Source organism: Siphateles boraxobius, unplaced genomic scaffold (genome assembly GCF_051911475.1).
Source record: "Siphateles boraxobius isolate OS27281-9 unplaced genomic scaffold, OSU_SipBor_1 9, whole genome shotgun sequence".
NCBI classification, from domain to species: Eukaryota; Metazoa; Chordata; class Actinopteri; order Cypriniformes; family Leuciscidae; genus Siphateles; species Siphateles boraxobius.
The window spans coordinates 27,082,504-27,108,879 of NW_027509219.1; the positions used below are offsets into that span (position 1 = coordinate 27,082,504).

Below are 26,376 nucleotides of genomic sequence, written 5' to 3' on the forward strand. Positions count from 1 at the left end.
AGACACCTAGAGCTTTTTTACCTTGTTGGATGCCATCTCGCTGACCGAATGCCTGGTCTGTAGGGTCTCGAGCTGGTCGAGGCACCAGTCCAGCTCCTCCAGGGTCTCTGTGGCCAGCTTCTGGTAGGCCTCCTCTGGAGGAACAGAAGGAGGCAAGGAGTCAGATCTCAGATGCTTTAGGTGTCTAGTTGAGGCTCCCAGCAGAGGGCCCAAACTGCTGTAGACCGCCATGTTGGGATATCCCGACAGAACGCATGGGTGATTCTTCATGCTGTGCTGAAGCCCTCCACAGTGAATGATGGGGCTCCAAATCGAGCCAAAAAACAAGGTTTCCAAAAACAGCGGAGCTGTAATCCGACGAGGCACGAGGAGTGGGAGTCAGATCTCGTGAGAAGCGGGGAACACTATATCCCTTAAGAGAACATACAAAGGGGCCACACAAATCAACACTCTCACACTGCTTACAAACAAAACGAAAACACGCGCTTGACTGCAGAATCTATAGTCCTACATGTTCGGGAAGCCCGGAGTGAAAGCTCTCATGTCGGGACAGAGAGAATGTCATTGCTGTGGGCAGGCCCATCTCTGCGTGACAGATGCTGGTCTGCATCCAAGAGAGCTGAGTAGTGTGCGGTGGCCCTTAGGAGCATGTGATCCGGCCCATAACAAAGCATACAGGCATAGTGTCATAACAATAACACACACGTACACGCATAGTCGCTCATACACGCATACAAAGCATACAGAAGGTTGACGCCAACAGATGAGTGACTAGTCCCTGTCTCCAGTCCTCAAGCTGAGCTGCCGCACAAAAGAACAAAGGTGATCGCATCTGCCTGCCCTCTTTTCTCAGAGCGGTGGATGCCCTGCATGAACACGGGGCAGCCGTGGAGCGTCGCTAGGCGAACGTGAGCCGAGCTTCCTCTTGAAACAGAAGCCTGAAGCCTGCCAGTGCTGCTGCATGCAGGAGAGAGAGGACTACAGCTAAAACCCGGCATGAACTTTACAGGATTTTGTAGCTGAGGAGCTTGGGTCTTTCACAGCTGACGCTTTGAGAAAGGCTGGTTGGGCTTCAGCTTTTAAAGAGCATGCTTTGTGATTTATGTTTATTAAGACAGCAAATCATTTCCTACTGAAATTGTGGTCAGCATCTCAAGTTCGAAGAGATGTAACCATTTATGACCTGCAAAATTTGTGCTATCTTATATCAGACGCTTTTTATGGTTTATGGAGTTTATGGAAATTCGCAAACGTTTGTTGCATGTGCCTTTTCGAAAAGGTTAAGGATGACCATATGAGGGCATAAAAATAAGAGAAACTAAATAACAAAAGACTGACAAAACAGACGTCAGTGCAGCTATGCTAGACATGTTGATTACTTGACACTACTATGACAAACAAATGCCACATGTACATTGCTTTAACAAAGCACACATGATCTTATTCATTGTCTGTCTGTGTCTTTCTCTCTCTCTCTCTCTCTCTCTCTCTCTCTCTCTCTGCATGTGTGGTGAAGTACACAGGGCTGGGGTGCCACTTTCTCTGAAAGAGACTGCACTGACGTCAATGACATTCTTCTCGTGCTTAGCGCGACATCATACACCAGCCCATGAGAGGGCACGGGCTCCATAGACAGGAGAGCTGGGGTGAAAAGCAGGACTGGAATCCTTCAATCTAGGTCACAGGCTCTCACTGCCTTGTCAGCCAGAAACTTCTCACCAAAACATCAGCATTTGCTTGTGCAAGAGGACTTATTTGGATACTCTACAAAAAAATTACCTTAAAAAGACACATCTACAATGAAAGTCTCTTCTAATCTTGTTCAATCAAGTCTTTATTCCCCCACTGTGAGCAGAAATTGTGTGTTTGTGTGAATTGCTACTCAGAGGGCAAACAGATTAATGCTAATGAAAACTGAGATTTTCGGGGAACAGTGATTGATACCTGTTGGTGCAAACCTGCAGTTTCTAGAGTGTTCCTAAAATGTTGCTGTGAGGGTTCTAACGTGTTCCTAGTGGTTTTAAGTACTTTGCTAAGCGGTTTATAGGGGGTTTAGGGTGTTTTTTAGCATGTCAGGTTTCAAACAAGGTCATAATATAGGGTCTGTAGGAAATTTCAAAGAAATACATTTTGGGGAAAAAGCTTTTGGACTAATATGTATTGTTAAAGCTGTTATTTAAATACATTTAGAATAATAATGGATACTTATTATAATAATATTTTCCAGATAATACCGCAATAATGTCTTTACAACATGAATGCCAATTACTTAATTTTAAACAACATGTTCTCTTTATAAAGACACTTTATTTTTCTTACACAAACAAAAGGAGTCTTAAAATATATAGCTGCCTTTATATTTTAGAAAACAGGTCCTCTGCAGTTTGATTATACTGTATTTGGGCCCTTGGCATCAAAAAAGTTTAAAACACTGTTCTATGGTGAAGTTGCTAGATGGTTGCTTACTGGCCCAAGTAAAAAAAAAAAAAAAAAATTAAGTACAATTGACTTGGATTTTTAAGTCATTTCAACGTAAATTACATTAAACTGACTAGAATCTCGTTTAACTTATAAAAAAAGTTCAAAATTGCTTAAAGGGATACTTCACATAAAAATGTTAATTATCCCATGATTTACTCACCCCCAAGAACACAATCAGAGATATATATTTAAAATATCGTAGCTCTTCCAAGCTTTATAATGGTAGTTAATGGGGGGCAAGATTTTGAAACCTCCAAAAAATGCATCCATCCATCATAATACTTCATAAATAATCCATACTGCTCCATGGGGTTAATAAAGGCCTTCTAGAGCGAAGCGATGTTTTTTTAAAAAAGAAATCCATATTTAAAACTTTATTAGCTACAATAACTAGCTTCCAGAAGAAGGCATTCCGGCCCCCATTCACTACCATTATAAAGCTTGGAAGAGCCAGTACATTTGTTAAATATATCTCCGATTGTGTTCGTCTGAAAGAAGATAATCATATACACCTAGGATGGCTTGAGGGTGAGGAAATCATGGAATCGTTTTCATTTCTGGGTGAACTATCCCTTTAACTTATTTTGATGAGTTAAAGCAATAAATGTAAATGTAAATGTATTGATCATAGAATTTTTCCCCTATGATATTCTGGTCTCTAAATATGGCTCAGGTCCCTGCTTCAATGTAACTCTATTAATCACTTGTTTTATTGTCTGTGAAAGTCTGATCACCCCACTTTTTTACAAGCTGCATGATTTTAGGAATTATGCCATAGCAAGCCCAACTAATTTGTCATTTAGTTGGCTCTTTTATCCACAGAGATTTACAACACACTTATGAGAGAGAGATTCTCTCTGGTGCAACATGTCTTGCTTAACTATCACCAGAATGGTGAACCTTCTGGTGGTGACCAGGTCATATCTTTAGCCACTGGCACTTCCATCCTTATCTACATTACGGTATATGGCCGTTGGCAATCCATCCAGTCATCCAACACTCAGCACCCATCAGGGTCACATGACATCTAAACTCAGCATGGGGAGTTAAATTGTATAATGTCTTGTATAATGTCTCCATCTGCTCACTGCTTCTAGTACAAATCAATATAATAAATCTATAACACTGGTGCTTTTTATCTCTGCGACTGAACATTCTGCTCACGCTAATCATCCAGCGAGCGCTCGGCACTACAGTTCTAGGTCAAACACCTGCATCTCAAAACAAGCTTTTCTTTGCAAACCTTATAAATAAACCACAAACAGCAGCTAATCAATATAATGAGCAGTGCCTCATGACTATGGCAAAGCGACTGTCACATCCCAGGATGCCCTATAAAGCTGACATATGCATGAACAAACGGTTAAAAGTGAGTATAAAATTATCTTTAAAGCCTTTCTGCATAGAGGGTATTGTGACATATATTTTCCTTATCGGCTTCAGAGTACATGACATGCACAGTGCGATATGGGATGTCTGGAGGCTGCCCTCATGCTGGTTTAGACAAAACGGAAGGTGCCACACAAGGACAACATCATCCCTCATATCAAACCGTGTCTAACAGTTCTCCACAAAACTAAGCAAATCCATCTGATACAATGTGATCTCAATGATAAAGATCGGTTACGCAGCGTTGAACTGAAAATAAATCATTTAAAGTTGAAGTACTAAAGTTACTAATAGTAAAATACTAATAAATTAAAGCAATATAGACATCTATAAAAAAAACTAATAAAAATGACAAAAGCACATAACAAAATTATTAAAACTTAAAATAAAAACTGAACATTTAAAAAATAAAAGCTAATTCAAAATGTTAACAAATAGCCTATTATAAATCATACTGAAATAGCACTGCTGTTAAGATGGCATGACAATTTTCAAAATATAAAAAGCAAAGGTACGACACCTGTGTATGAGGTTTTTGTGATGGGAGGTGGGTTACACATTGGGGATCTCCTGTTTGAGAAAAAAGGGGAAAAAAGAAAGCCTCATTGTCTATGATGCAAGTAACAGATTAACTGCTATTAGCACATTAACAACAAATTTTGTCAATACTGGGAAAAAAAAGATTTAGTGTGTCAACCAAAGCATTTTTGGCCAGCTGAAAACACCAACGCTCTCTCTTTTTTCAGCTGAGATTCTATATGTGCTATACACAAAATATCTGTGGAAGTGTTACTAGTATCCGATTTCACAGAGAGTTTGTTTCTGAATATAAAAATGTCAATACAAATGTTAAGTAATTTCACTGACTCTTGTTTTCAATGATTTTGTTCCGCTGTTGTGCTTGTTGTTGTCTGTTGGTTTTGTCCCACCCCTCCTCCACTGTGATTGGGCGTAAATGTGATGAGCGTGCATTTTACACAAAGTTGAACACTCTTCAACTCTCGGTGACCATAAAAAAACACAGAGCATTCGGTGTGAAATAGACACTCAGCGCCTAATCACGATGCTGCCGTTAAAAAATAAAACAGCGCTCCAATTGAAAACAATTGGAAAACGAAAACTGCTTTGGTGGACACACGGCCTTAGCGTCATGATAAAAATGTGTGCATTTGAATATTTTAAATTGAAAGCAACATACTTGTTATTGGCTCTTTCCTGTTGTACATTTGTTAAAGCAGCAAAATTATTCCGGACAGTCCTTAAACTCGCCAGAACCTGAGAGAAGAGAGAAAATTAGTTCAGTGGTGTTATATAATTGTATTGATTTTGTAATGTTGTCAAACCATCTCCTTTTAAACTTCACATATTTAATATTGCAATACCTGTGCAAAAGGGGTAACAATCATGTCATCCCCGTGTCTGCAAAAAAAAAAAAAAAAAAATTATTTACAATAGCACTGATAATTTATATAAATGTTTTAAGAACTGTAGTTTAAGGTTATACATTTGTTTTACTATTTAAGAATAAAACATGCGCATTCGTACAAAAAAAAAAACACATGCCAGTAAACGTTTAAAAAGACATATGCTCACATGTCACTGGCGATGGAGGAGTTTCTGGACATAGACTTTGGTGAGAGGTCATAGTCGCTGTCTGAGCGGTACAGGAAGGACTCTCTCCTCTGGCTGTGCACAAAGTTGGCCTGGAGAATGAGACCCGACCCCGGGCTGGCCATGGGATCCAGCGGACTACGTCCTGATGACGTGCCATTGTCCACATCAAAGCTGGGGAAACAAAACAACAAGACAGTTAGCGCTGATGTTGAATGTGAGAACTGGACCATGTAGAGTAGAATGTTACTCAGGTCATTTTCAATGAGAGTTGCCCATTTTCAGCAATGTGGGCAGGTTGCTGACCAATTTAATGTTAGTAACTAGTGATTAGCCATTTTTTTTCAGACAATTTTTTCTCTTTTCACAAGAGCAAAAACTACAAATATAACTAACGATAACTATATTAGCGTCCACATGATCCCATTCTGTTTATTGTAAGCGCACGCTACAGTTTTGTCATCTGCCACTTTAAATGCTCAAGCTCTTTAAAGCAGGATAGATTCTGATTGGCTGTCAATGTTTTTATCGTTAATCAGCTGAAAAAAAAAAACGTTTTAAAAGTGATTCCAAAACTAAAGTTTATGGAAATTATGCAAAAATAGGGTCCAATCTTTTTGCTAGGTAACTCGTAATAGTGACACAAGGTACCCAGCAGGCAGTATATTTTCCTTGTTCGAATTTTTAACTCTTTCAGTTATCAGCCACCTCCAGCATTTTTTATGGCCCCCAGAATATTTTGTTCTATGAATTTCTGAAGTAGCAATATTTCAAAAGAAAGAAGAGCATCTGCTTGAAAAACAAACAAAAAAACAAACAAACATGTTTTACTCTAGCTTCATGCATTCTTTTTTTATCAACACTTGGATGCGAGTAAGTTTAATAAAAAAAGCAAAATTTTTATCAAACAGCTGAGAAAAACACAAACAGATGGGATTCAGAAAGATGATTAAATCATAGATAGAGTAGATTGAGTCCATAAACAAACCCAAAACTTCACGGTCATATATTTCGTACTGGCTCGGCATTTCATTCAGTAACATTAGGCAGTTTTGATTTCTATTCATGTTGTGGATAAAATTGTGTCAGCGGTTTTGATCAAAAATGTGTACTTTTCAAATAAACGTGTAATGAAATAACAGAAAATAAACATAAAACAATGTTTTGTAGTGCAACAACAGCAAAATAATAAAACCCAAATCAATACATTAACATATTATAAACAACAAAAAACACTTTCAGCAAAGTCACAATTTAAAGGGCTTCCCCAGACCATCGAGTGTGCTGTTCTTAACCTTCATCTCCTTAGTCCGTAGATCCTCCCAACTGTGTTTACAACAAGAAGCTGACCCATAATCCCCAGGGAGCATTAATATAATTGCTCTGGCCTGGGTATTTTCCTGACGTGAGCGGTGACGTGGCAGTAAGTCTTATTCACCGTCATCACCTACATGCAGGCTCACATCTAAGTCGAGTAACGTGGTGCGGATGGATAAATCCGTATTAGTAGCTCAGTCTGCACTTTGGTGACTTCAGCAGACAGTACTGTCTCGCACATAAAGGGCCAATGATTCATGACCCACGTAAATCAGGGCATTGAGCTTTGTTTTGGCTGAGAACAAATATGTCAGTACAAACCTCAGGCATACAACTTTCCTATAACATTTCGAGTTTGATTCCTGTACATCTTCAACCCAACACGTTGTGACTTTATTTTTGTGTTTCATTGAGAACTGACTTATTCACAGAGCTTGCGGCGAGTCGCCCGCGGGTGTGCTGCCCTCATCTCTCTCGGGTCATATCACAGGAATGCACCAGCTTACCGTCTCACACAATTCAAACTCTAGACATGCATTATGAATGAAACAGTTCTCCTTTTACTGTAACCCACACAAATGCACTGCTTACACTATAAAGGGGAATATGGGCTTTTATAATATCCATAAATAAGTCAGCATGCATTTGAAAACAATATGTTTCTTTCACATGAAGACACCAGCGATTCTAGAGAGATTGGACAAAACATGTCCAGCGATTTTACCTGCTGTTAGTTTTGAAAACTGCAGCATTTCAACTTTTTCATAAATAAATATTCGATTCCTTTTTACATACTCTATATTTAAAAAATATATATATTATCACTCACTATCCCTGTCAGGGTTGTTGCAGGATGCCGAAGACGAGGACACGGGAACTGAAGTATAGTTGATTTATTTACAAACTAAACTTACAGGAACAGACAGAAACAAAGGAAACTCCAGGAAACACACAACCTTACATCGACGACGACCAACAAACACTGAGGGAAAACACAAGGCTTAAAAGAACTGGGACTAATGGGATGATTAACAGAACACAGGTGAAGAAACTGAACACAAACGAGGAGCGGGAAAACTAACAGGACTGAACCAAAATCACAAAGACGGGGGAAACAAGATCACAAAACTGAACTAAACACACTGAAACGTGACAGTACCTACCCCCTCCCCTAAGGCGCGTCCTCGCGCCGTATAACATCCAAATGCCCTGGAGGCTGACGAGGGCGTGGTGGTACAGGAACAGGAAGCCTCCAGGGCGGAGCTGGTAGCTCGGCGAACCAGGGTGGAACAGGCTGTGGACGTGGCCATGGCAGAGCAGGCTGTGGGCGTGGCCACGGCGGAGCTGTCGGACCCTCGGGCGTCCAGGGCGGACCTGTTGGACCATCAGGCGTCCAGGGCGGAGCTATCGGACCCTCGGGAGTCCAGGGGGGAGCTGTCGGACCCTCGGGCGTCCAGGGCGGAGCTGTCGGACCCTCGGCCGTCCAGGGCGGAGCTGTCGGACCCTTGGGCGTCCAGGGCGGAGCTGTCGGACCCTCGGGCGTCCAGGGGGGAGCTGTCAAACCCTCGGGCGTCCAGGGCGGAGCTGTAGGACCCTCGGGCGTCCAGGGCGGAGCTGTAGGACCCTCGGGCGTCCAGGGCGGAGCTGTAGGACCCTCGGGCGTCCAGGGCGGAGCTGTAGGACCCTCGGGCGTCCAGGGGGGCGGAGCTCTCGGACCCTCGGGCGTCCCGGGCGGAGCTGTCGGACCCTCGGGCGTCCATGGTGGAGCTGACCCTTCGGGTGGCCATGGCGGTGAAGACCCTTCGGGTGGCCATGGCGGTGAGGACCCTTCGGGTGGGCGCCCCCCCAAAATTTTAATGGGGAAATTGACAGGAAAGGGGGGATCCGGCAGCAACGAGGGTCTTGGGCTGGGCAGGACCAGCAGTGCAGAGGGCTTTGAGCTAAGCAGGACCAGCGGCAAAGGAAACACTGGGCTGGACAGGACTGGCGCAGGATCAGTGGGCTCTGGTACAGGATCAGTGGGCTCTGGTGCAGGATCTACGGGCTCTGGCGCAGGATCAACGGTCTCTGGCGCAGGATCAATGGGCTCTGGCGCAGGATCAACGGGCTCTGGCGCAGGATCAACGGGCTCTGGCGCAGGATCAACGGGCTCTGGCGCAGGACTGGACGGCACCAGCACATAATGGGACTCGGAACTGGACGGGACCAGCACATCATGGGACTCGGAACTGGACGGGGCCAGCACATCATGGGACTCGGAACTGGACGGGGCCAGCACATCATGGGACTCGGAACTGGACGGGGCCAGCACATCATGGGACTCGGAACTGGACTCAACACCCAGGCCAGAGCTGATGTGCGTGTAGCCCACACACACAGAATCGCCGCAGACATCACAATCAGCGCTGTGTCTTCTCGTGTGGACTCACGTGTGGTGTGCTCCAGAACAAACACTGGCTGAGGTATGGGAACAGTCTCTGGATCAGCAGACGTGGGCGGGCAGGTGATGGGCTCAGGCGCTGGCGGGCAGGCGATGGGCTCAGGCGCTGGCGAGCAGGCGATGGGCTCAGGCGCTGGCGAGCAGGCGATGGGCTCAGGCGCTGGCGAGCAGGCGATGGGCTCAGGCGCTGGCGAGCAGGCGATGGGCTCAGGCGCTGGCGAGCAGGCGATGGGCTCAGGCGCTGGCGAGCAGGCGATGGGCTCAGGCGCTGGCGGGCAGGCGATGGGCTCAGGCGCTGGCGGGCTTGGAACTGGCTGGAGTGGGAGATCTTCTACGAGGTAGTTGGATCCACACGCCCACAGCGTGTGATCCACAAACTCCAAGAAGGACATTTTTAGGTCCTTTACCAGAATTATCTGGGCTAGCGGGTCTCTCAGACCACCCCAGAAACTCTGTTTCAGTTCCTCTTCATCCTGAGTCATGTCATCATAGAGGTCTAGGTAACGCCCCGCATACTCCTCAAGAGAGAGCTCCTTCTGGAAGAGGATTGGTATTTCCATGGGGCTCACCTTCTTGTTCTTCCTCCTTCGGCTCATCTTTTTTTTTAATAGGTTGGTCGTTCTGTCAGGGTTGTTGCAGGATGCCGAAGACGAGAACACGGGAACTGAAGTATAGTTGATTTATTTACAAACTAAACTTACAGGAAGATACAGAAACAAAGGAAACTCCAGGACTTCAAAAACACACAACCTTACATCGACGACGACCAACAAACACTGAGGGAAAACACAAGGCTTAAAAGAACTGGGACTAATGGGATGATTAACAGAACACAGGTGAAGAAACTGAACACAAACGAGGAGCGGGAAAACTAACAGGACTGAACCAAAATCACAAAGACGGGGGAAACAAGATCACAAAACTGAACTAAACACACTGAAACGTGACAATCCCTAAAATCACCTGCTCAGACAACAAAATATTTAGACTTATACATACTGTGTATATATATTAGTGCTGTCAAACGATTAAAATATTTAATCGTGATTAATCGCATTAATGCCATATTTAACTCGCGATTAATCCAACATTTTTATCTATTCTAAATGTCCCTTGATTTCTATTTGTCTCATTATTTTTTCTAATTTTCAAGCTCTTATCAACATGGAAAAGTGGATCAGCAGTAATTTTGTTCTTAGCTGTGGTATCCATGTGCTTCTGTCTGAAGTCATCCATTGTAGAGCTTAGATCAGGCCCAACAAGCCCGTGCACATTGTGTCTGAGCCCGGCCCGGCCCGACACATAAACTGTAATTATGAGCCCGAGCCCGATTTAAACCCGTCCATTTTTTTAATACGTGGGTTGTAATAACTGACGTTCTCAACTACTTTCTATGTTACTTTCTTCCGCCCGCAACATTTTTGTCCCGCTCCCGCACGCAAATAGACTTTTTTTTTGTTGGCTACCTCCAAATACTTTCGCCTACGTGTCACCACCATACACATCAGCATAAATGCTCCTGATAAATTATTTGTTATTAAAGCATTAACACACAAACCACTGTTATAACATAAAAGCAAGCGGGCTACTGCGTGCATGGTTTGGCATGAATGAATGCGCGCAAAGCGCTCCCGTAAAAAATTCCTAAAAAGCTGACATCAGTTAATCGCAATCTCACACATCTCTGTTATTATAAATGAAGCTGACTGCACAATGAATATTTCATAATATATACACTTTGTTTGTTATAATTGGAGGATTTGCCAGCATACAGAATTCAGCACTGAACAAAAAGACAGTTTTGAGCGGTGAGGGGAGTCTATTTTAAATGCTTCTGATTCGCAATTGCGTTCAAGAAATCAACACATATGTCTGTGATTGGCTACATCCCTCAACGCTGCAAACATGTTATAAAAAGAAACTCTGGCCTGTAAATCGCTTCTATTTAGTTTTAGTTGTTCTTGTTGCTTTTCTGCAACATATGAATAAAAATTTATGTTTTATGTTTTATTCATAGATATTTCTAGTTTGCTGGAGTCCTGCGAATCGTTTTATTCTCCCGTATCCGCACACACAGAGTGAGTGCATTACCGCCCGCGCCCGCGTTTGCTCTCGGCCATCAAATCTAGTCCCGAGCCGCACTCTATTGCGTTGAGAGTGCACGTCTCTAGATCGGCGTCTCGCGCTCGCGCCATCCACTCAAAACGTAACGTTAGCTACGTGCAGCGTGCCTGTTGTTTTGTTTCCGGTCTAGCTATCCGGTGTGATGTTGTAGTTTTTCTAACGTTACTAGTTGTTGCAACAGCATGTGAAAAAAACTACAAAGTTTGCTAGGCCAAAAAGAGCGTTAATCTCGCGATAAAAAAATTGGCGCTGTTAAAATGTGTTTGCGTTAACGCCGTTAATAACGCGTTTAACGGACAGCACTAATATATATATATATATATATATATATAAAACAGTGTGTTCTTCCATGTACATTCAAACGTTTTTTCTGTAAAAACATTTTTAAAATGTAATTTACAAGAAGCTAAAATTCCAGCATCATTACTCCAGTCTTCAGTGTCACATGATCCTTTAGAAATCGTTCTAATATACTGATTTGAAACATTTCTTATTTTTATCAATGTTGAAAACAAGTTGGAACTGATCGCAGTTGATCTGTGATCCGTACGGACCAGGCCCCACGGTTCGGCATGTGATTCACAGATTAACTGCTAAATTTAACCATCATAGAGTGAAAGTCTATAATTTGGACGTGTTTTGTCTTGCCAATTTACACATTCAAACAATTTTAAACGCAGAAGAAGAGGCGAAAATCGGGACTTGCGCGTTATCGGTATGCACAGCCGCACGCACCCGAAGCGCACGCAGAGAGAGAGGTGTGTTTCAGACAGTGCTAGAACACCGAATTGATTCCTCTTTCGCATTTCCTTGCTCTTGAACGGACACATTAAAACAAAATGATGTCAAAATACCCATCTCGGCAAGTATTCTCATAAGTCATAAGTGAACAATTGAGAAAGAAACCGGATGTTTGTCAGTTTTTCTGGTCAATGCAGTCGGTCTTAAAGGTGCTCAAAGCGATGTCACGCGTTTTTTAGGCCAAAACATTTTTTGTCACATTCAACAAACATCTCCTCACTATCCGCTAGCTGCCTGTCCCCTGAACACACTGTAAAAAAACACGGTCTTTGCAGACATCCCAGGCTCCACAAACCGCAACAAAAACAAACTGGGCTTACCCGCACCACGAAACATAACAAACTGTTCCAGTCAATAACCGATAAGAGGTATTTGGGGGTGGGGTTTGGGGGGTTAGTGCACGGATGAGGAGGGGGGAGGGTCTAGCTAGCCTTCGTTTTGTTTGACAATACTTTAAACGTCAACAAGAAGGGATGTCACCTGACATCGCTTAGAGCACCTTTAAGTTAAGCTTTAAGTAATAAATGAAAAGCAAAGTTACACCCCCCTCCCTATATGTGTGTACATATATATAAACATTTTTGCTGATCCGAAAAAATGATCCCATCCGTGGCTCAAAAAACGGAAATGATACAAACCGTGAATTTTCTGATCCGTTCCTCCACTAATGGAAACCATGATGATACGTATTTTTTTTTAACACCATATATCTGAAATAAAAGTCTTTACTATCACTTTTGATCAATTAAATGCATCCTTGCTGAATAAAAGTAGCAATTTTTTTTAATATTGTTTTCCAAAATCTGCCATCAAGATCTTTTTAATTTCAATTCCTCAAATTAAGACTCCTTAAGTAAATGACCAGCCCATCAACAATCAGCAGTGTTGTGAGCAGTTTGCTTTGTCTAATGTTTTCATTTACAGAGGGGGAAAAATACACCACTCTCATTCTCTCTTTCCTCCTCGTCTTCACTTTGCTAGTGCTCTCATTTCCCTCTGTCAAATAAGCAGTACTTGGATGTCTCCAACTCTCCATCTGTTCCCTGTACAAGTATCACCTTTAAACTACACTTAACATACATACAAACACACACAAGTATACACACACACCACCACATCCAATACAGTAGATCCAAACACACAGCACTGTGTTTTTGTTCAGATATTTGTTCAGATATATGTTGTAGATATACAAAGTATTTACTTTACACACGGCACAGATGCAAAAACAAAACAATGAAACCAAAGAAACTCTCAAAAAATCACCTCTGTAAAGACCAACTGTAAAAATTACCTTTTTTTGTTGTTGCTAGAACTGGATAGAAACTCTTTTGACATCAAACAGTGCTGTGTGACGCACAATACATTATACAGCAATTTCTAGATAATGGTAATGACTTCCAGTTATTTTATATTATTATGGAGTGGGCTGGGTTGAATCTCTCTGGACAGACACCACTGATAAAATCAAAGAATGCAAGCGGAAATAATTTCCAAACTTGTCAGGGCTTCTGGAGAATTTACTGGAGAGTTTACTTTTATTGTTAATTGTACAGATTAGTTTAGTTTTATTGTATACAAAGGATCCAAAAAGTATTTGGACACTAATATATATATGAATATATATGAAATATATAGCAAAACATTTCACACATTTTTATTTTATTTTAATAAAACAATATGTATAAATAAATTATAATTATGATAAATATAAAAAATAGCAAATAACACAAAATTAAATAATAACTGCGTGGAATAAATTATAAATCTATTAAGCAGTGTATTACCAAAAGTGAATTTCTTTCTTCCTTTTTCTTCAAAACAAAACGTTGTATCGTAAATTATGTAAGCGTGCTCCAGCCTGGAATGTTTAAGGGTTAGGTCATCCAAATTCTGTCATTAATTACTCACCCTCATGTCATTCCAAAACCATAAGACCTTCGTTCATCTTCAGAACACAAATTAAGATATTTTTGATGAAATCCGATGGCTCAGGAGGGGCTCCATTAACAGCTATTTAATTGTAATGTCGCTTCATAAAATCAAAGTTGAACCACTGTAGTCACATGGACTATTTTAAAAATGCATTTCCTACCTTTTTGGGCCGTCAAATTGTTAATTAAATAGCTGTAAATGAAAAAGACAACCGTACCTAGTGTTAGTACGCCCTAACTTCAATTATAGTCAAGATAAATACAAATCAATGTGGTTTGTTAAACTGTACAATCATGCACTGCGTTATGCTTTCACAAACCACATAGTGACTACTGACGGCGGTCCAATTAGTTCAATAACGCTTTAGCGAAAGGATTAAGTTTGTCTGTCTCTTTAAAATCAATGGGATAATTAACTGTAATCACCCCTACACTATCTATGGCATCAGATGTCCAACTGGCACACTCTATTGTTGTGGACGACAGTGAGTGATAACAGATACCAGCCTGCCCAATCTCTTTGGCTGTGTAGTTGAAGTCATTTTAATTGAGACTGGCTGTACCTTAATATTTCAGTTTTTTTTACTAAACCACATTTTTTTCCTGACTAGCATGGTAGTTAAATCAATCAATCACTCACATTTATTTATATAGCACGTTTAAAAACAACACACGTTGGCCAAAGTGCTTTACAGTCTAAAGCCCAGCACATATAATCTAAGATTATAAAACCATGTATAAAACAATTACAAAATTTTATTACAATCAAATGCAATAGAGAAGAGAAGAAAACACTAACAAGGCTCAGAAAGTTCAGAGAGTTCCCCAAGAAACTTAACTTATACTTTGAGTACTAATGTTTAGAATAAAAATTAAATAAGCAACAAAAACCTTTTGCTCACAAATGTCTTGTAAAATGTAAGCTAGATGCGAGTAACAAAAGAAAAGTAACAAAAGAAAAAGAAAAATGGCCTGAAACTTTTCCGTCCTGATTGAGAAAACAACCACGATCACCAGAGTCTCGTCCCGCCGAGACCACCCTTCCAGAGCTTCGTCCCGCCAAGACCACCCTTCTAGAGCTTCACGTCAGTTTTGCTGAGCCAGAGACTGTTCACGTCAGTCCTGCCGAAGCCAGAGACTGTTCACGTCAGTACTGCCGAGCCAGAGACTGTTCACATCATGCCTGCCGAACCAGAGACTGTTCACGTCAGTCCTGCCGAGCCAGAGACTGTTCACGTCAGTCCTGCCGAGCCAGAGACTGTTCATGTTAGTCCTGCCGAGCCAGAGACTGTTCACGTCATGCCTGCCGAGCCAGAGACTGTTCACGTCATGCCTGCCACGCCTGAGCCTTTGTCTCAGGCAAAGATGGTCGCCACCTCGTCGCCTGAGCCCTCGGCTAAGATGGTCGCCACCACATCTGTCTGTTTCTGAATTCCCACCTAACCTCCCTCTCATTCAGCCGTCATTTTCCTCTGCCACTTGTCAGCCCCATCACTCGTCCAATACACGCCAGTGGAATGGGCTCACTGAGGGGCTTCCAGTCCTCAGCACCATCTTAGACAGTGGATCCCTGGGATCCGACTCCAGCCACCGCGTCCAGGATTCCACATCAACCCATGGCTCCTACCTCCTTCATCTACGCCCCGTCCCTTCGTTCACCCAGCTCCATTAGACTCCTCCCTGGTCCTCAGTCTCTCTGTCTCCACCGCGCCCTTCTGTGTCCCCGTCTACACCTCAGTCGCCCGAGCCAGCGGCTTCCCCGTGTCCCTCTGCTCCACCATGGTCCGGCATACCTCAGTCTTCTCCCTGTCATCTTCCCCCATAGGTTCCGCCTCTGTCCGTCATCACCCTAAAACCTCCTGCCCTTCAACCTCCATGGCTCCTTCCTCCATCGGCTCCACCATGGATCTTAATCCTTCCCTCTGGACTTATCACCTCTCAACCTAGCCCTTCTTCTCCAGATATTCTGCCTGCCTTCTCCAGCCCTTCGTTGCCAGCCCTCCACCTGCTCCTCGTCCTCTTCCCTAACACCCACCTTCATCTCTCTCGTTACAGCGCGAGGACGCACCTTGCGGGGAGGGGCATTGTCACAGTTGTGTTCTGTTTAGTTTGTTTTCATTGGACTTGTCTGCCTGTCATCACATCAACAGTCGTCCTCTCTGTCATTATCAGTTCATCTCTATCCCCTGTGTTTAGTGAATCATCATCATCATCTGTATCACCAGTGTTCTGTTAATCAGTTTCATCTGTGTTACATTTACATTTAGTCATTTAGCAGACGCTTTTATCCAAAGCGACTTACATCTGAGGACTAAAGCAAGCGAGTCATCGTGAAGAGGGAAGAACAACGCAAGAAGTACTCAAAATACAAAGTTCAGGCATTGCTCAGAGTAGGAAAAGCCAGAAACGGGAAGATTTAAAAGGGAAGGAAAGATTTAAAAAAGAAGATTTTTTTCATTTAAATTTTTTTTTTTTTTATGCTAAGTACTCACGGAAGAGATAAGTTTTCAGTTGTCTTTTGAATGCTGTCAGGGATTCTGCATTACGGACGAGGGTGGGGAGATCATTTCACCAGCATGGAACCGTGAATGAGAATGTTCTGGAGAGTGATTTAGTGCCTCGCTGTGATGGCACCACGAGCCGTCGCTCCTTGGCCGATCGTAGGCTTCTGGTAGGGACGTAGACTTGTAGTAGGGAGTGAAAGTAGGACGGCGCTGAGTCTGTGGTAGATCTGTAAGCAAGCGTCAAAGCTTTGAATTTGATGCGAGCAGCGAGTGGTAGCCAATGCAGTGAGATGAACAGAGGAGTGACGTGAGCCCTTTTGGGCTCGTTGAAGACAAGGCGGGCTGCAGCATTCTGGATCATTTGTAGAGGTTTAGTAACACATGATGGAAGTCCAGCAAGAAGAGCATTGCAGTAATCAAGCCTAGAAATAACCAGGGCCTGGACGAGAAGTTGTGTTGCTGTGATAGATGTGACCAGTAAAGGATAAAGGAACACGGAGGCAGCAGGCTACTACAAACGTTTAGGGGTTTATTTGCCAATGCTAAACCAATGAAAGTGAACCAAACATACCAAAAATCAAAATCGTACAAAAAACGTACAATAACGATGGGTCACTGCATTTTCCTCTCAAACATTTACAGAGGTCAAGGATCAACAGAACCTGTACTCTAACAGAACACCCTCTTACAGAAAAATTAATAAATGTATACCTTGGTGGCCAGAACCAATTAACACATAAAGGGGATACACTGACATATAATGGCAATTACATACAATAAACGAACATGAAAACACCCCATATACATAAACAAACACCTCAAATAATACTATCAAATGACTTCACTTAATAAACATACTTCTTATAAATAAACAAAAGAAAAGGAAGCAAAATAATCCTTGGGGTTCCCCCGGAGCAGAAACCGGAATGGTTGTGGCCCGATCATCGGCCGGAACCATATATATATACGTCTGATGTTTCCACCCGTACCCCTTTTGATGGTGCACCAGCTCACGAGACCCAGACGTAACAAACAAACAAAAAGAACGGTAAGAATAAACTTTAAAGAGTGTGCGCACTTAACTCCAAACGAAAGTTTAAATAAAGTTTATTAAACCAAAATAATGTTGTTGTGTATTCTTTACTGTAAACAAATTCCATTTAATAAAAACTCAAACCAACCTGACCCAGGCTCACCAACATCCGCCACAGTTGCATGCTCAGTTAGGAAAGGCCTGATCTTCCTGATGTTATACATTGCAAACCTGCATGATCGAGCTGTCATTGTAATGTGGTCTGTGAAGGTCAGCTGGTCAATAATTTGTGTTTGTATTAAGTTACGTCTGTTCAGTCAGACTTGGTCCGATCGCCGTTGTATTTACTGTGTGTTGCTGCCTGTTCTGCTGTCCTGTGTTATATTCTCATTAAACCTTCGTTTTGGAATTATATCCTCGCCTCCTTCCTGCAACCACCCGTGACAATACTGAGAAATATAACACTATTAAATTTTTTTTTTTTTTTACATTTTAGCAGATTACATGTTCAACCCTAAACTGTTAAGAAAACAACTAAAATAAAAAATAAACCCTGAAAAGACTTAAACCATACTAAATAAAAATAAACAGATGGATGTCCTCAGTTCTGCTATAATTGCCTGCACACTTCTCAATTTAAAAAAGTTTGATAAAAAACATTTATACATATATTAAACTATTACACAAATGCCTTATATTTAAGTGTTATATCCTCTAGTCTTGTTCTTCATAAGGGTCAAGAAATTATCGAAACAAACTTTTGCCATGGTTTCAGGGAAAAATTTAAGTTTTCGATAATAATTAGAATACTGTTATAATTAAAATACAGTTTTTGCAAATAATACATTAAGAATCACTGAAGTTCTGGTTGTCAGTGAATTTTAGCTTAAGTTTAACATTGATATCTAATGAACTGGCAAATGACTCCATGCTCTCCTAAGTTATATTTAACAGCATGTGGCCCATTAGCGTATAAGAAAGGAACAAAAAAGCATATGAAGTCTGACCATGGGTCATTTAGAAAGTGGAACCCGATTGGATTGAGACACCATGCTAAGAGAATGTACAAGACATGTTTCCTCTGGTGATCTGGTGAGGCTGTTCCCAAAACACTGCTGGTTTTCTTGTCAATCATGAGACAGAATAGAATATGCTTAAAATAGACATATAAAAGAGATGCGCAGATAAAAAAAATAAGATGCAGGAATAATTCATGAATCAAATCAAGCTTTGTCAAAAGTATTAAAATAACGGTTGTTAAAATGCTATAGAAAATATGTTAAATCAAATCAGAAAGGAGAGGTGACTTTTCAATTGTTCAGTTTGGTTCTGAAATGAAAATTCTGTCATCACTACTTCAATTTTTCAATTTGGTTGTAAAATGCGGTTGTCACTCATATAAATAACAAAACTCTTTACAAAATGCGATTAACAAAGAGGAGTGACAGCCATATTTAACAACTGCTGCTGACAATAGAAAAACATGCACCAACACGAAATACAAATATGGCACTTTGACATCACAGCCACATTATACTGTAGCACCTTGATAGATAAACACATCAAGAGCCATCCAATTAAAACTGCTTTATGTGGCAAAGCTTGAATGACAAGAGAGGAAATGGTCCATCTATTACATCAGATTATGTGTCATACAAGACAACAACTGCACAACCTTCACTTTTATATAGAAGCACAAAAATGCACATAGATTAACACACACTCCATGAAAGATAAAATACGTCTCTTAAAGGAGTCCACCCCAAAATGGAAATTCTCTCATGATTTACTCACCTTCATGCCATCCACAATGCATATAACTTTCTTTCTTCAGATAAACACAAACAAATATTTTGAGGAAAATTATCAATCACAACTTCTCTTGCGTGAATGCTCGCATGACAGTAGACCGGAAGCAATGATTTAAAGTTAAAAAGTAAAAAAATAATAGAATTATCTTACACACACACCTATTGTTTTGCTTCCGAAGACATTGATTCAACCACTGGGGTCATATGGTTTTTCAAGCGTCAACCGAGTGGCAGCCATTCACTTGCATTAAATTCCTTACAGAGATGGATTATTTTCCTAAAAATCTTCTTTTGTGTTTGTCTGAAGAAAGAAAGCCATGTACATCGGGGACGACATGAGAGAATTTTAATTTGGGGGTGAACTATTCCTTTAAATGCATTGTGAAACCACAAATCCATTTTACTGTTTTGATTTGTGCGCTTAATATAACCATGTAGTTTTTTAATTCAAATTATGATAATATTTTATCAGAGTAACCCAAATGGCAAAAGAATGACAGGATATGAGGTGGCAACTGTCAATTAATGACTGGGTGTATGACATGAGCTGAGTCACTGTCATGCATTACAATAAAGCAAAACAAACAGGAACCGCAGACAATAAGGTCAATATATAAGGTGAAGAAAGCACATACTGACACACGCACATTGTCCTCCTAAAACTGATGACATCATTAAGATGTCAGTGAGATTTCCTCCATCCTGACCTCTCAATCTTTTTCATACACACAAAAATACACAGGCACACACATACACTTGAACATTCTCAAAGCAAGGTCGTGTTTGCTTAGCTGAGAGCTGTTATTCATGGAGACCAAATGGAGCATTCCACAAGCAAAGGTGGGGTAACGTAACCTGCCTCTTTTGCTAGCCTAAACGTTCAAACAAAAACATAACACCAAAATAAGCCTGTGAATCATCAATATGCAATATCTCACAGTTTGCATGCAGCGACGGATAACCATTCAAATTATACTGCATATGCGCACTGTTCAAACAGACTGAAAAGTGTTGTACCAAAATAATCAGTCCTTTACAAACTATCATCACTCATTTCTAAAATAAGCATATACAAACAGAGAACAAGATGGGACAAGAGAGACTAGGGTGAGGTATCTGCCCCTTGGCACTGTTTGCAAATGTGTGGAAATTATCTGTTTCATTCTTTGCCATTTTACTAGTTTTTAAGGTGATTGCACAAATGTTTTGGATATGTTACTGGACGACATACTGTACTTTTTTCAGTTATAGATAATGGCTAAAATGAGCAAATCCAACCAAATTTCATATCACAAAATCATGTTCCCTCTACAAAATGCATACATTAGGCTACAAATTAACATTTTTGCTTAAACTATAATTTTTTTCATGTTTAATGCACTTTTTGCATCTACTATAGGAGTTAGATGCATAAAAGCAACTAAATTCCAAATTATTTACAGTCCTTATGATTAAATAAAAATATTATAAACAAAAAAAATCTAAATAAAATATATAGGCCTATAAAAAATGCTTTAGTAAAACGTTTCAATGGAATCAAAATAGTAAAATTTGATGAAATCAAATTCTCTACCCATAACTGTCAGGCAACAAATGCATCAACAAATGTTTAAATCTATCCCACAGTTACACTTTAACAAGCCAGTGAGAGACAGAGTAAATGAAAAACCCAGAGGAAAGGCACTAGTGGAAGAGAATGTAAATACAAGAGAAATTCTTTAGGAAGAGTAGAACTCAATTTTGTGGTAGGTGAGTGAAAAAACAATGGGGGTTAAAACTTAAGAGGAAGCAGAGAATTACACAAGATGTTAAAAAAAGATATCGTCTGGTGTAAGACAGGAGAAGGAAACAGCAAGCACAGGGATCTAACCGAAGGAGATAGACAAAAGTTCTCCTTTACCCATCTGTGTTCTTAAGTGAACTGGTGGAGCGAGACCGGGGCTTCATGATAATGCTCATTCTGGACGTGGATTTCCCTCTGCTAGCGGCTACAGCTAATCCAAACAGTGTGCATTTGTTTTCAGTCCTCATGTGTGTCTCCAAGCGTGAACATAACTCAGTCGAGACGGCCCTGCCTCTGTTTGTTCCACTGACAGAAGCCCCTCGTGGTCCGGGACTCTCAAACTGACCGGACAGGAGTTCCAGAGTTTGTGTCACTCAGCAACCGGCTGCTATAATGCAGGGCAATCTGTCTCTCCCCCTCTTACTCTCTCTCTCCTGAAACTCCCACCCTATGTACTTTTCTCCCTCCCTCCCTTCCTGGCTGGCTGGCTGCAAGACTCATTGCTTGGACTCGTGTAGAAATGACGTAGTTGGGGGTAGGGTGCTTCTCATGTTTGAGACGAATGAATGGGGGAGGACACTTACACCTCAACTTGAGAGGTTTCAGATGACGGGGAAAAATTCATCCCAACAGATGTATACTCCCTAAAAAAGGGTGGAAATGATTTGCCCAGTAGTTCGAATTCAAGCTGAGTCAAAAGCACTTAGTCTGAAATCGCATTAGTACTTATGTGGTAAGTATTCTTATATCAGTGTACTTTAAGAAAACTAGTAAGTGTACTATTTCAATACTACTTGGCCCACTTTTTAGTGTCTAAATGTATACTTTTAAGTATACTTTAAGTCTAACAGTAGTACACAACTAGTTTACAACTAAGTTTTTTGTTTGTACTGCAACTAAATTGCAGGTGAACTTATAGGTATACTGAGAGTTTACTAGTCAAATACTTGTAATAATTTTTTTAGTTTATGAAAGTACACTTTGAAGTATACTCTCTGTAAAGTACTAGTTAAATCGTTTTATACTGCAAGTATACTTGTAAGTTTAGGTAAGGTAAACATAACAACATACTTAGTTTATTATTTATATATTATTTTTGCACTTTAAGTATACTACTATGTTTATTTTTAGGTACATTTTTTATACTTGAAATATACCTTTAACTGTACTTTAACTTTTTCCATTTTTAAAACACTTTATTCTAGTTTGATGCATCCTTTTTTAACACTTGAATGTAGGTAAGTTTAGTAAAAAAAATTAAAAAAGCAACCTTACATTTTTGTCAAAGACTACTCAAACAAAAGAGTAAACACAACTACAAGCCAAGTATGCTTAATTATACTTTTAAGTGCATCTCGGTGAAAAGATTGAATACAAGAATAGGCCAAATATACTTAGACTTTTCTGTCAGTAGTCCAGTACACTTCAAGTAACGTATACTTCAGTCAAGTATACTTAAGTCCAATTTTCTGGGAAGTACATTAAGTATATTTCTGAGAAGTACATAAAATGTAGACTGAAAGTATACTTATTTTTAGTTTAAAAGAAGTATACTGATAACACACTTGAATAAACTTCTATTTTAAAAGGGTTCATATACAGTTCATGTGCAATGACCAACATGCAATAATATAAGAGGCTAAAAAATAACTAGTACACAATGTCATTTCAATTAGAGAACTCTTCAACAAAGAAAATCTAACATTCTGGCTGTACTTGCTAGATTGTTTACTGCTGCGATTAACGGTTCACACATTAACCCATGCCAAGGGCCCTCAGAGGTGTTCCAGTGACGCAAGACATGCGTCAACCAATGACAGCAAAGCAGAGAATATCGCTTACAGCTCTGCCCACTTGATGGTTTCAAAAAAACATTTAGACAACAGGCTTGATTTTATCTTTAGTGAAAGGATTACAGATGTCTGATTACGAAGCAATTAGTTTGGGTGAGAGATCTGTCAGTTCTGAATTACAACAAACTGAAAAAGACATGTGTTTGTCTCATTAGGTATTAATATATCAATAATATCACATAGTATGAACAGCTAATCTATGTTTGTGCACATCATTGCCCCCCTGTGTTCACAAGAGATTAAAGCAGATAATAATAGACAAAATTAAGAACATATCCTAACAAAGTCATTTACTCAGTGAAAAAACAACAACAACACAGAATCTAAATACAATTAAGTAATAGATAAACACATTTATATTCACTGGGCCAAGATTTTTACACTCTTTTTTACTCCAATGAATATTTCTCAGGCTTGGGTATTTTTATTTTTATCCTTCTATGTAAACAAATACATGTATATTAACAGTGATACATTTTTGAATTGTCTTCCACACTAAAGCAACTTAATGGCCTTTCACAATTAATTTATTTATTATTGCCATATCCGCAACAATGGCTATTTTCATTAAGCAAAGCACAACACAACACACACACACACACACACACACACACACACAGAAAACACACACACGCACGCACGCACGCACGCACGCACGCACGCACGCACGCACGCACGCACGCACGCACGCACGCACGCACACACACACACACACACACACACACAGTATTTATATATATGCTTTAGCCATTGTTTAAAAAAAAATACAACATATGAAACACAAGACAAATTAACCCAATGTAACAACGTGACCAATTTGCCATTTATAAAAAATATTGAGCCAAGGTTCAATTATATAATGTATCTCAGTGCAGTTTTATACATATTCGACATTTAGCTTGGAGAATCTTTAAGACAGTTTTAAAAGACCACTGCAAACAAACTAACAAAAAATGTGTGCAATAAAACAGTTACTGATAGTTCGCAACTAGTGTAAACTGTTAACAAGTTAAAAGAGACATACTGTAAGCCATATATTTCTTTAATATGCAACTCTGTTTGTACCTGCGTGACTTGAACCAGCGTTTCCTTTTCTTGCCTTTTAGTGAGTTTATATCAAGCTTGCGGCCATTCCAAGCAAAAGTGCTAAGAAAGAGAGAAAGAGGAGAACCCCCTGGAGATTCACTAGCCATGGTGTCCTGATGAAACTGACAGCTTGACTGACCTCAAATAAGAGAGCTTCAGCTTTGTGTGAGGAAAATGTCCACGTCACTACTCATCCCATAATCCAATAAAACCTGTCTGGCCTTCTAGCATTCAACTGCCATGTCAGAAACACAAACTTCAGTGCTGGTAAACTGTACATGAAACTATGTCACCAGAAAGCAATCAGCTTTCTGGTCAAGAGATTTATACTCCAAACATGCAGTAATTATTCTGACTAGTGTGGTTTGGAATTAACTGAATTTCATCTAGAAACGAGAAAGTGCTTGTTTCACAAGACACAACTAAATGTCTAAAAATGTAACAATTTACATTATTTCACATACAAATTCTGAAATTGCTAAGCTGAAATCAAAACATATTTGAAATCAACAAGTTGTTGTTCTTGCACCCAGTATTCAAATGTAACAGAACTAATCTTCTGTTACAAGGCCATAAACACCAACAACGTTTAATATAAAAAAAAATTTAATTTATATAAAAAAGTGGTTGTGTCAAGTGTTGCTGTGCAAGAAGCTCACAAAAAACAAAGACTACTATTAATTTACTTTTTAACTAACACACATGATATGCACTGGAGGAAATTGAACACAGAAACTTAGAGAAACCATTGACGAGATTGGACAAGGACTAGAATGAAACTCAGGGTTTCAATACACAGGAACTAATGAAGACCAGCTGAACAAAATGACTAATTAATGTGTTACCTAAGAAACAAACAAGGAAATCCTACAAAACAAAACTAGTACACCCAGTACTGACCCCCACCCAGTAATGAGAGAGACACAAACGGTCAGGGGCAAACAAAGCAGTCAATGGGGGAACGGAAGGTGGGAGGAGCCAGATTGTAATCCAGCCAGGACGAAGCCTCAGGGCAGAGTCAAGGGAGGGAGGAGCCATGGTGGAGACTTGGATGACCGATGGAGATAGAGCCTCCAGAGATGGAGATGCAGGTGGAGCTGATGAGCCAAAGAGCCCACACAACATCAATGGCACTGGAGACTGAGGTGGAGCTGCAACGACGAGGTTCCAAGGCGAAGCCAGGAAGCCTGAGGACTGAGGTGAAGCCAGTGAGACTGAGGACGAAGGCGGAGCCAGTGGGACTAAGGACGAAGGCTGAGCCAGGGAGCCTGAGGACTGAGGTGGAGCCAGTGGGACTGAGGACGAAGGCTGAGCCAGGGAGCCTGAGTGCTGAGGTGAAGCCAGTGGGACTGAGGACTGAGGTGAAGCCAGCGGGACTGTGGACTGAGGTGAAGCCAGTGGGACTGAGGACGAAGGCGGAGCTAGGGAGCCTAAGGACTGAGGTAAAGCCAGTGGGACTGAGGACGAAGGCTGTGCCAGGGAGCCTGAGTGCTGAGGAGAAGCCAGTGGGACTGAGGACTGAGGTGAAGCCAGTGGGACTGAGGACTGAGGTGAAGCCAGTGGGATTGAGGACGAAGGCGGAGCTAGGGAGCCTAAGGACTGAGGTGAAGCCAGTGGGACTGAGGACGAAGGTTGAGCCAGGGAGCCTGAGGACGAAGGCTGAGCCAGGGACCCTGAGGACTGATGCGGAGCCAGTGGGACGAGGGAGACCGGTGGAGCCGTCAGCACGATGGTTTCTGGTGGAGCCGAGGGAGGGAGGAGACAAAACGAAGCCAATAGGTCGACAGGCTGTGGTGGAGTGATGGTTCATAGGCTGGAGGCGGAGCCAGGGGATCCTCCTGATTGGGCGGACCTGATGAACTGAAGCTCTGAGGCAGTACCTCACAGAATGGTGCTGGAGATGCAAAAGGTCTGAAGTGAAACAGTGGAGGCTGGGCTGAGGAACTGGCTGATTTGGGAAGAGGAGTTGGGAGAGGGAGGCTGGGTGGGAACTCTGAAGACATGGGAAACTCTAAACTGTATGGGACCAGCAGGGAAACAGGAAACTCATAGCTATATGGGATCAGCGGGGAAACTCAAGAGTTTAGTGGGATCAGCAGGGAGGGGAGAAACAGGGGAATTACCTCCTAATTCCCACAGATATCTACAGCTGAGTTGAGTTGTGGGCGAGGCCCCTTGAAATCCACAATTAGTCCCTTGGCGACGCACA

General features: G+C 41.2%; 1 protein-coding gene across 6 annotated transcripts in view; it reads right to left on the minus strand.

Annotated features, from left to right (window-relative positions):
• pde4d (phosphodiesterase 4D, cAMP-specific) overlaps window positions 1–26,376 on the minus strand; it is a 196,192-nt gene that overhangs the window by 15,245 nt on the left and 154,571 nt on the right. For 3 of the 6 annotated variants that reach the window (XM_077222810.1, XM_077222811.1, XM_077222812.1), the window contains 5 exons: window positions 5,464–5,655; window positions 5,253–5,289; window positions 5,069–5,145; window positions 4,391–4,440; window positions 22–134 (listed from right to left, as the gene is read on the minus strand). In XM_077222810.1, the coding sequence (XP_077078925.1) occupies window positions 22–134; window positions 4,391–4,440; window positions 5,069–5,145; window positions 5,253–5,289; window positions 5,464–5,655 (469 nt within the window). Of the gene's footprint in view, window positions 1–21; window positions 135–4,390; window positions 4,441–5,068; window positions 5,146–5,252; window positions 5,290–5,463; window positions 5,656–21,345; window positions 21,670–24,146; window positions 24,278–26,376 lie in introns of those variants that run through there. The other 3 variants (XM_077222814.1, XM_077222813.1, XM_077222815.1) reach the window with 3 other exon arrangements.